The 12,012-nt window shown below is 43.5% G+C and overlaps 1 protein-coding gene across 1 annotated transcript in view; it reads left to right on the forward strand.

Moving 5' to 3' along the window:
• The window catches only part of LOC105468722 (mitochondrial ribosomal protein L48), a 78,580-nt gene that overhangs the window by 51,399 nt on the left and 15,169 nt on the right, over positions 1-12,012 (forward strand). Inside the window, exon 5 of the mRNA XM_071075263.1 lies at positions 11,274-11,443. Coding sequence (XP_070931364.1) covers positions 11,274-11,443 — 170 coding nt within the window. The remainder of the gene's footprint in view (positions 1-11,273; positions 11,444-12,012) is intronic.

A 12,012-nucleotide genomic window follows, 5' to 3' on the forward strand; every position in this document is an offset into this window, starting at 1 on the left:
TGTTCTTGTTTTATTTTGTTTGTTTTTGCTGTTTTTTTCTTTTTTGTTTTGTTTTTTTGAGACAGAGTCTTGCTCTGTCACCCAGGCTGGAGTGCAGTGGCGTGATCTCAGCTCACTGCAACCTCCGCCTCCCGGGTTCAAGTGATTCTCCTGCCTCAGCCTCCTGAGTAGCTGGGACTACAGGTGCCCGCCACCACGCCCAGCTAATTTTTTGTATTTTTGGTAGAGACAGGGTTTCACCGTGTTGACCAGGTTGCTCTCGATCTCCTGACCTCAGGTCATCTGCCCGCCTCGGCCTCCCAAAGTGCTGGGATTACAGGCGTGAGCCATCGTGCCTGGCCTGTTTTGGTTTTTTTCTGAGACAGGATCTCATTCTGTCATCCAGCTTGGAGTGTATTTGTGTGATTATGGTTCACTGCAACCTCAAACTCTTGAGTTTAAGCGATCCTGCAGCCTCAGCCTCCTGAGTAGCGGACCACAGGTACGTGCCATCACACAGAGCTAATTTTTAAATTTTTTTGTGGAGATAGGGTCTTGCCATATTGCCCAGGCTTGTCTCAAACTTCTGGGCTGAAGCAATCTACTGACCTTGGTCTCCCAAAGTGCTGGGATTACAGGTGTGAGCCACTGTGCCCAGCCATGTTGTCTCTTTTGTTTTTGAGACGAAGTCTCACTCTGTCACCAGACTGGAGTGCTGTGGTGTGATCTCGGCTCACTGCAACCTCCGACTCCCTGGTTCAAGCAATTCTCCTGCCTCAGCCTCCTGAGTAGCTGGGATTACAGGCACGCGCTACCATACCGGGCAGATTTTTGTATTTTTAGTAGAGGCAGAGTGTCACCATGTTGGCTAGAACGGTCTCAATCTCTTGACCTCGTGATCTGCCTGCCTCGGCCTCCCAAAGTGCTGGGATTACAGGCGTGAGCCACCGCACCCAGCCTGTCTTTCTTTTTTTTTTTTTTTTTTTTTTTGAGACGGAGTCTTGCTCTGTTGCCCAGGCTGGAGTGCAGTGGCCGGATCTCAGCTCACTGCAAGCTCCGCCTCCCGGGTTCACGCCATTCTCCTGCCTCAGCCTCCCGAGTAGCTGGGACTACAGGCGCATGCCACCTCGCCCGGCTAGATTTTTGTAGTTTTTAGTAGAGACGGGGTTTCACCGTGTTAGCCAGGATGGTCTTGATCTCCTGACCTCGTGATCCGCCCGTCTCGGCCTCCCAAAGTGCTGGGATTACAGGCTTGAGCCACCGCGCCCGGCCAGCCTGTCTTTCTTTAGAGTAATTGAACTAGCACTTCGTAAACTGCAGGTGCTTAATAAATTCTTCATTTTGTAAAATTTACCAGTTGGAAATTGGGACCATGCTTACCTCCAATATGTAGTAGTAACAGTAATGTCCTATCTATGTACGCTATACAACCTGTTTTAAAAATGTCATTTATGGCAGGACTCAGTGACTCACACCTGTAATCCTAGCACTTTGGGAGGTGGAGGCTGGTGGATCACCAGAGTTCAGGAGTTTGAGACCAGCCTGGCCAACAAGGTGAAACCCCGTTTCTACTAAAAATACAAAATTGCCCATACATGGTGGCAAATGCCTGTAATCACAGCTACTCGGGAGGCTGAGGCACGAGAATTGCTTCAACTCTGGAAGTGAAGGTTGCAGTGAGTCGAGATCACGCCACTACACCCTAGCCTGAGATACAGAGTGAGACTGTCTCAAAATAATAATAATTTTAAAATGCCATTTATGGCCGGGCGCGGTGGCTCAAGCCTGTAATCCCAGCACTTTGGGAGGCCGAGACGGGTGGATCACGAGGTCAGGAGATCGAGACCATCCTGGCTAACACGGTGAAACCCCGTCTCTACTAAAAAATACAAAAAACTAGCCGGGCGAGGTGGCGGGCGCCTGTAGTCCCAGCTATTCCGGAGGCTGAGGCAGGAGAATGGCGTAAACCCGGGAGGCGGAGCTTGCAGCGAGCTGAGATCCGGCCACTGTACTCCAGCCTGGGCGACAGAGCGAGACTCCGTCTCAAAAAAAAAAAAAAAAAAAAAAATGCCATTTATTTATTTTTAATTTATTTTTTTGAGACAGGCCCTCGCTGTCACCCAGTTTGGAGTAAGGTGGCATGATCTTGGCTCACTGCAACCTTCTCCCAGGTTCAAGCAATTCTTGTGCCTCAGTTTCCCAAGTAGCCAGGATTACACATGTGCACCACCATGCCCGGCTAATTTTTGTAATTTTATTTTTATTTATTTACTTTTTTTGAGACAGGGTCTCACTCTGTCGCCCAGGGTGGAGCGCAGTGGCACCATCTTGGCTCACTGCAACCTCTAGCTCCCGGGTTCAAGCAATTCTGGTGCCTCAGCCTCCCGAGTAGCTGGGACTACAGGCGCCCACCCGGCTGCAATCTCCACCTCCCAGGTTCAAGCGATTCTCCCTGCCTTAACCTCCCAAGTAGATGGGATTACAGGCACTCACCACCACACACCCAGCTAATTTTTTGTATTTTTAGTAGAGACGGGTTGTCACCATGTTGGCCAGTCTGGTCTCAAACTTCTGACCTCAGGTTTTCCCCTCACCTCGCCCTTCTAAAATGCCAGGATTATAGGCATAAGCTACCATGCCCTGCCAAAAATGCCACTTATTATTATATACCAGGTGCTATAAGTACTATGTGCCAGGCTTTAAAGACATTATTGCATTTTATAGCCTTTTAAACCTATTTATTATTTAAGCCTTAGCGTATCATATAGTTATTCGAGACCCTGTTTGAGGAATCCAAGACTCAGAGAAAGATTAAATGATGTGCCCATGTGGCTAGAAGTTTTCAGAGCCAATATTTGGAATGAGGATGGCCAGAATTCATCTAACATATCTAGTATTTCCATTTCATATAAATTCACTCTATTAAGCTCACAATAACTTTAGCTGTTACAGATGAGGAAACTGAGGCCTAGAAAGGTCACACAATGTCATGTAGTGACTAAGCAGATAGTTAGGATTTGAGGTCAGATTTTCTGTGGCTTCCATCTAAGTCTAGCGCACTTTATATAGCATCAGGCCATGCCTCCTTGCTACCCCAGTCAGAGCCAGGCCTTTTGTCCACATGTCTCTCAAGTGTATAACACCAGGTTATAAAATACTTGATTGCTGCGTACCTCACAGCTCATTATGGACTGTTCATGGTACTAACCCCAAATCATTCAAATCCTTGGGTGTAAATTTTGTTATTTTTATCACCATAATTTCTGGAAGCTGAATATGCTGCTGGCATATCAGCCTTTTTGTTTGAGGATTCAGATAATGGATAATTCTTACTGAACTTTCTCACCCTGGAGAGTGTCACTTACAGCGATAGGTAGATACTATCACTTGAGAGGAGAGAGCCTGGGCTTGGGGCTGCAGACTCGGCTTCCAGTTCTGGATAGACATAAAGTGGTTACCTTTGTCCTTTTCTTGCTGTTATAACCTTACACAAACCATTTTCCTTTTCTGGGTCTCAACTTCCTCCTTGTGTAGAATTAGGGGGAAGGAGAGACTCAGTTATCTCTAAGATGCTTTCCAGCTATAACAGGCTATGATTCTAATTTGATTCCTTTCTTTATCTGCTCTTTCCAGCAAAATTTCTCAGTAACCTTGGGCAAGTAACTTACCTTCAGAGGACCTCAGTTTTCTATCTGTGAAATAGGGGTAATAATGTGAACATTTCTGTACAAAACTTGTTTCATAATTTACCCTATAGTCTATTTGGGGGACCACAGTGCAGTCCTGCAGGGATCTAAGAATGACAATCCTGGGCTGTCCCTTAGTGAATCCAGGCCATAGGAGTGCCAACGTTTGATGATGGATAGTAGGCCATCCTCCTCCTACATTTCTCCTAGCTTCCTTTCCTTTCCTGCCTGGCTGGCCTTCATGTGCAGTCAGGTTGGGCTTCCCAAAACACAGCTTTATTCATGTATATCCTTTGCACAGATTTATTTATTTATTTATTTAGAGACAGAGTCTCGCACTGTTGCCCGGGCTGGAGGGCAGTGGCACGATCTTGGGTCACTGCAGCCTCCGCCTCCCGGGTTCAAGCGATTCTCCTGCCTCAGCCTCCTGAATAGCTGGAACTACAGGCGCCTGCCAGCACTCCCGGCTAATTTTTTGTATTTTTAGTAGAGATGGGGTTTCACCATGTTGGCCAGGCTGGTCTTGAATTCCTGACCTCGTGATCTGCCTGCCTTATCCTCCCAAAGTGCTGGGATTACAGGCATGAGCCACCGCTCCTGGCCCACAGAGATATCTTTAGTAGCTCCTCATGGCATTCATGAAGGCCTGAACTCAATCAGTAGGAGTAGAGAGAATGGGATGGATGTGAGAAAAATTGTGTAGATAAAATGACAGAAACTGGCATCTGGTATTATATGCAGTTAAGCTCTTGCTGGCTATGCTGTGCCCTGGCTCAGAACTGAAATATGTACTGTAATATCACAATGGGATCCTGGTAATGTGAATTGGTTCACGTAGATCTAGGCCAACATGGAAAAGCAAGTGAGATGCCAAGAGGGACACTGGGATCAGCTTTCTTTTCTTTGTTCCCCTAAAGCAATACCTTTGGAGAGTCCTGGCATTTTCTGTTGTTAAGAAAAGCCTCCTACAGGCTTCAGAGAAGCTCCTCCCCTCTCTGCTGGAAAATTTCAGCCACTCTCCATTGCATTCTGACTTTAGCATTCTACACAGCTCTTACTGCAGTGCTGCCTGTCACAATGAGAAGTCCTGATTGCTGCATTTGGCCATGAGTGTGTTGGTCTCTGAAGAAGAGAGAGCCGAATGCCTGCATGTTGGTGGTTGGTTTCTAGAGGTTGGCTTCCCACTCACAGCAAGGTCTAGCACCCTGGGGTGGCCACCACTGTTAAGAACTTTAGTAATGCAGAGGAAAAATTCCTGCACTGGGAATCAGGAGGTCTGGATTTTAGTTACTGGCGTCTGTCTTGTCTGGCTCCGTGATTCTGGGAAACACATTTATCTGTTTGGGTTTCATATTCTTCCCTTGCAAAGATGAAGAACCAGGACAAAATCATCTCTAAATTCCTTCCCATTCTAAAATTTTAAAATAATGACTCATTGTATGTTTTCTCTTTACTGGGCCCTGTGCTAGATATGAGGAATATAAAGTGAAAATAATAATAAAAGTTAATGTTTAGTGTTTAAATATGTGCCACAGATTGTATTAACCATTTTACATATGGTATTTTGTTCAATTCTCAAAACATTCCTGTGAGATCAGGTCTATCATCAGTATTACTGGCCTTGTAAAAGGACCATTTCTTCCTCTTCTGTATGGTTCTCCAGACTGGGTTCCTGCTCTCTATAGGTTGACCTCCAGAGCAGCAGTGTAAGGGAACCATTCCTACAGGTTGACCTCCAGAGCAGCAGTGTAAGAGAACCATTCCAGGTGCTCTGTTAGGAACAATGCTGCTGTGGAAGCCACTAGACTGTTGGCTATTAGATGGGGTGACTTAAGACTTATCAGTAGAGATAGTTTTTTTTTTTTCTTAAAAAAATAATTCTGCCCCATAGCAAGACTTACTACAAATCTCCAATTATTAGGACATGGTGGGTATCATCTCACGGATAGACAAATAGCCCAATGGAACAGAAGAGTAGAGAAACAAATGCATATATCTCTGGGTGCTTGTTATATGACATCGGTGGCACTGTAAAGCAGTGTGGCTGGGTCATTTCGGCTAGATGATCATGTGAAAACAAAAAATAACTCTTGACCCTATTTCGCATCACACACAGAAATGACTTAAAGATGGATTATGGATCTAAATGTAAATATTAAAATGATAAAACTGCTAGAACGTAAAATACAAGGGAATCTCCAATTATCTTAAGGTAGGCAAAGATTTCTTTCTTTGACACAAAAATCCCTATAACCATAAAAGATGAATACAGTGGACTACATTAAAAATAAGAACTTAAGTTTAACTTCAGGCCTGGTGTGGTAACTCACTTCTATAATCCCAGCACTTTGGGAGGCTGAGGTGGAAGGATCACTTGAGGTCAGGAGTTTGAGACCTGCCTGGGCAACAGAGTGAAACCCCATCTCTACAAAAAATTTTAAGAATTAGTCAGGCATGATAATGTGCACTGTAGTCCCAGCTACTTGGGAGGCTGAGGCGGGAGGATCACTTGAGACCAGGAGTTCCAGGCTGCAGTGAGCTACCATTGTGTCACTGCACTCCAACCTGGGCAATATAGTGAGACCCTGTCCTTAAAAAAAAAAAATCTGAGCTTCGTCAGTAACAAGTTAAACCAAAAAGAGAAAATAAATAATAAATAAAAATAAAAAAAGAACTTCTCATCAAAATATACCATTATAAAGTTAAAAGGGGGCTGGAAGCTGTGGCTTATGCCTATAATCCTAATACTTTGGGAGGCCGAGGCTGGCGGATCACTTGAACCCAGGAATTTAAGACCAGTCTGGGCAATGTGGAAAAACCTTGTTTCTATAAAAAAAAAATGCAAAAATTAGCTGGGCATAATGGCACATTCCTGTAATCCTAGCTACTCGGGAGGTTGAGGTGTGAGGATCACTTGAGCGTAGGAGGTCGAGGCTGCAGTAAGCTGTGATTGTGCCACTGAACTCCAGCCTGGGCAACAGAGTAAGACCCTATTTTTTTTTTTTAAGATGGAGTCTCGCTCTGTCACCCAGGCTGGAGTGCAGGGGCGCGATCTTGGCTCACTGCAACCTCTGCCTCCTGGGTTGAAGCGATTCTCCTGCTTCAGCCTCTGGAGTAGCTGGGACTACAGGCAACCACTACCACGCCTGGCCAATTGTTGTATTTTTAGTAGAGATGGGATTTCACCATGTTGGCCAGGCTGGTCTTGAACTCCTGACCTCAGGTGATCCGCCCACTTCTGCCTCCCAAAGTGTTGGGATTGCAGGCATGAGCCACTGCACCCGGCCAACCCTGTCTTACAAAAAATAAAATAAAATAAAATAAAATAAAATAAAATAAAATAAAAATAAAGTAAAAAGGGAAGGTACAGAGAGGGAGAAGATATTTGCAGCACGTACAAAGGATCATGTTTAGAATATGTAAAGAACCTCTACAAATCAATAAGAGAAAGGCAGACAACCCAATTTTTAAAATGAGCAAAATACTTGAATAGGCAGATTACAAAAGACAATATCCAAATAGCCAGTAATCATATGGGAAGGTGCTCAGGCTCAACAGATACAAAGAAAATGTTAGTTAAAACCTCACTGCATTACCACTACATATCCACCAAAATGGCTAAAACAAACCCACAAGAAAACCTGACTATACTGTTTTCTAAGTGTTAGGAAGAATGTAGAGCCATTAGAACTCTCATATACTGCTGGTGGAAGTCTAAATTGGAAACTACTCTACAAAACTCTTTGAGAATATCTATTAAAGTTGAACCTATACAAACTGTGTAACTCAGTAGTTCAGCTCCCAGGTATACCCCCAACAGAAATGCGTACATATGTTTACTAAAAGATACACACTAGAACATTGGTTGCACTACTATTCATAATGGCCCCATACTGGAAATAACCCAAATTTCCACCAACAGTAGAAAGGATAATTAAATTGTGGCGTATTCATACAGTGGATTAGTAGCACATGAGAAGGAAAGAATTGCCATTCCACCTAATGCCTGGTGAATCTTATGAACCTAATGAATGAAAGAAGACAGACACAAAAGAGAATGTATCTATCATTCCATTTTTGTGAATTTCAAAAACATGCAAAATAACTCTATGGTTTCATAAGTCAGGATAGTGGTTACTAATTTGGGGGAAAGGAGACATTTTAGGGTACTGGTAATGATCTGTTTCTTGTCTAGGGTACTGATTACAGAGGTACTTTCACTTTGTAAAAATTCATTGAGCTATGTAACTTATATATTTTTGCATATTAATATATTGCAATAAAAATTTACTAAAATTCAAGCATAATAGATTTTAAGATTCTAATTTTAGATTGGTAAAACATTTACACTATTAAAAAATTTTGAAAACAGAAGAAATAGTTTAAAATTCTCATTCCTACCCCCAGGCCCCAGCCACCTAGTTTCTTCACAAGCAGCCAATGATACTAGTTTTTGGGGGTTTTTGTATTTATTTTTGTTTTTGAGACATGGTCTCGCTCTATCGCCCAGGCTGGAGTGCAGTGGCTTAATCACCACTCACTGCAACCTCTGCCTCCCAGCCTCAAGCGGTCTTCCTGTCTCAGCCTCCCAAGGTGCTGGGACTACAGGTGTACACCACCACGCCTGGCTAATTTTTGTGTTTTTTGCAGTGCTGGGGTTTTGCCATGTTGCCCAGACTGGTTCTGAACTCCTAGGCTCAAGCAATCTGCCTGCCTCGGCCTCCCAAAGTGCAGGAATTACAGGCATGAGCCACTGTGCCTAGCCAATACTATTTTTGTACATGCTTCCAGAGGTTTTTTTAAAAATATGCAAGCAAATAAGTATGTATGTAATTACACACATGCACACACACATATCTATTCTCTTCCAGCTCCCCCATTTTATATGTGTGGCAACATTTTGAACACATTATTCTACAGTTTACTTTTATCATTTATTTATCTTAAAGACCTTTCCAGTATCTGTACATAAAGGAGTGGTTATTTATTTATTTATATATTTATTTAGAGATGGAGTCTCGTTTAGTTGCCCAGGTTCGAGTGCAGTGGTGGGATCTCAGCTCATTGCAACCTCTGCCTCCCAGGTTTGAGCGATTCTCCTGCCTCAGCCTCCCGAGCAGTTGGGACTACAGGCGCACACCACCACACCCAGCTAATTTTTGTATTTTTAGTAGAGATGGGCTTTCACCATATTGGCTAGGCTGGTCTCGAACTCCTGACCTCATGATCCACCTGTCTCTGCCTCCCAAAGTGCTGGGATTACAGGCGTGTGCCACCGTGCCCGGCCCCTTATTTCTTTTTACAGCTGCATAATTTACTTAATAAGTCTCCCTTCTTTTCTTTTTTGAAACAGGATCTCACTCTGTTGCCCAGGCTAGGGTGCAGTTGCGTGACCACAGCTCACTACAGCCTCAACCCCTCAGACTTAAGCCATCATCTCACCTCAGCCTCCTGAGTAGCTGGGATTACAGGCACTTGCCACAATGCCCAGCTAATTAAGAAAATTTTTCTTATAGAGTCAGGATATTGCTTATTGTCAGGGCTGCTCTTGAACCCCTTGGCTCAAGTGATCCTCCTATCTTGGCCTCAAAGTTCTGGGATTACAGGTGTCAGCCACTGCACCCAGCCATAAGTCCCTCTCCTTATGGGCATTTAGGTTAGATTATTTTTGGTTGAGGTGCTTTCTTCTTTCTGATGTATGTTGTTTTAAATATTTTTTCCCAGGCTTCATTTTAACTTTTTTTTTTTTTTTTTCTTGAGATGGAGTCTTACCCTGTCACCCAGGCTGGAGTGCAATGGCGCCATCTCGGTTCACTGCAACCTCTACCTCCCGGGTTTAAGCGATTCTCCTGCCTCAGTCTCCTGAGTAGCTGGGATTACAGATGCATGCCACCATGCCCGGCTAATTTTTTGTATCTTTAGTAGAGATGGGGTTTCACCATGTTGGCCAGGCTGGTCTTGAACTCCTGACCTCATGATCCATCCACCTCAGCCTCCCAAAATGCTGGGATTACAGGCATGAGCCACCACACCCAGCCTTCATTTTAGCTTTTTACAGCAGCCTACACAAGTTGATGTGTAGTGAAGCAATATTTTGTATGACAAAAAAGGGGAAGAAATCAAATAATTTTTCTACCTCTCAGTTCTTAAAAGGAATGCTGTGTAGACAATTGTAGAATTTCGAGCTAGGAGGAATAGAAGAGAACTAATGCTGAGATTCCTTTCTGTTAATTTTTTTCATGATTCTGATAAAACTCAGGATTCTCTCCTCAGAAACATATACATGTAAAATTTTGCATATAAATTTTGGGGCTTGGCCAGTAGCAGTGGCTCACGCCTGTAATCCCAACACTTGGGGAGGCCAAGGTGGGTGAATCACCTGAGGTCAGGAGTTTGAGACCAGTCTGGCCAATATTGGTAAAACCTCATCTCTACTAAAATTACAAAAATTAGCTGGGTATGGCAGCGGGCACCTGTAATCCCAGCTACTCAGGAGACTGAGGCAGGAGAATTGCTTGAACCCGGGAGGTAGAGTTGCAGTGAACCGAGATGGCGCCATTGCACTCCAGCCTGGGCGACAGGGTAAGAGTCCATCTCAAGAAAAAAAAAAAAAAAGTTAAAATGAAGCCTGGGAAAAAATATTTAATACAACATACATCAGAAAGAAGAAAGCACCTCAACCGAAAATAATCTAACCTAAATGCCCATAAAGAGAGGGACTTATGGCTGGGTGCAGTCCCTCCTGCCTATGGCTGGGAGGCTGAGGCAGGAGAGTCACTTGAACCCGGCAGGTAGAGATTGCAGTGAGCTGAGACTGCACCATTGCACTCCAGCCTGAGCGACAAGAGCGAAACTCCGTCTCAAAAAAAACAAAAACAAAAACAAAAAAACTGGGGGGCTCATAGACCCCTTAATTCATATATGGGTTAGGAATATTTTAATCTAGGCCAGGCTTGGTGCTCACACCTGTAATCCCAGCACTTTGGGAGGTCGAGGCGGGTGGATTGCCTGAGCTCAGGAGTTCGAGACTGCCCTGGGCAGCATGGTGAAACCCCATCTCTATGAAAAATACAAAAATTAGCTGGGCGTGGTGGTGGGCACCTGTAGTCCCAGCTACTTAGGAGGCTGAGGCATGATAATTACTTGAAGCGGGGAGGAGGAGGTTGCAGTGAGCCAAGATCGTTCCACTGCCACTCCAGCCTCGGTGACAGGGTGAGACTGTCTCCAAAAAAAAGAAAAATATTTTAATCTGACATAACCCTATCAATTTACAAATTGAGTAATAGAAGGCCAGAAATGGGAGGCGAATCTCAAAAGAAGGTAATAGCACAAGACAGTTACATGTACTCATGTTCAAGTAATTCATGTATTCAAGTAATGACAGCAGTATTCTCTCTCCTTGCATTGGCTGATGTCACAACCCAGACTGACAAGGGAAGCTGCTCATTCCTTCCCAGGAGAACTTCAGTTTGTAGGTAGGGTAACCCAAGAGCAAAATGTGAACAAATTTATTAGAAAGATTGACTTTTTAAAATATCAAGATAGTATTATTAGAATTTCTTGTATAATACTTTGATTATTTTCTTTCTCTTTTTGTTTTCTCTTCAGCCCAAGAAGAAGAAGGGAAAAGTGGAAGTGAGAGTCATTAATTTGGGGACAGATTATGAATATGGGGTTTTAAACATTCATCTGACTGCATATGACATGACCCTGGCAGAGAGTTATGCCCAGTATGTTCACAACCTCTGCAACTCTCTCTCCATTAAAGTCGAGGAAAGGTATGAAGGATGCTTTTGTATGGGATGTTCTTGGTGTGGGTAGAATGCTCTGCTTTTTTGTTAAACTAGGCTTTTGAGATACAGTTTACATGTAGTAAAATTAACTCTTTTTAGGTATATAATTTGCTACAATAAAAATATAAACTAGTTCTATTAACCTGAAAAGTTCCTTGGTGCCCTGGTGTAGTCAGTCTTCTCCCTCTTCCCCACTCAAGTCCCTGGCAACCACTGACCAATTTTCTGCCCCTATTGTTTTAACTTCTCCAGAATATCATATAAGTGAAATCACACGTATGTCGTGTTTGTGGCTGGCCTCTTTCACCTAGCATAATGTGTCTGATATTCATTCATGTTTTTGCAAGTTTTTTTTATTGTAAAATACACATAAGTTACCAGTTTAACTATTTTTAACTGTACAGTTTAGTGATATCAAATGCATTCATAATGTTATACAAGCATCATCACCATCCATCTCCATAATGTTTTTCATCTTATAAAAATGAAACTCTAGCTGGGCGCAGTGGCCTACACCTGTAATCCCAGCACTTTGGGAGGCTAAGGTGGGAGGA

This window comes from Macaca nemestrina, chromosome 12, assembly GCF_043159975.1.
Source record: "Macaca nemestrina isolate mMacNem1 chromosome 12, mMacNem.hap1, whole genome shotgun sequence".
Taxonomy (NCBI): domain Eukaryota; kingdom Metazoa; phylum Chordata; class Mammalia; order Primates; family Cercopithecidae; genus Macaca; species Macaca nemestrina.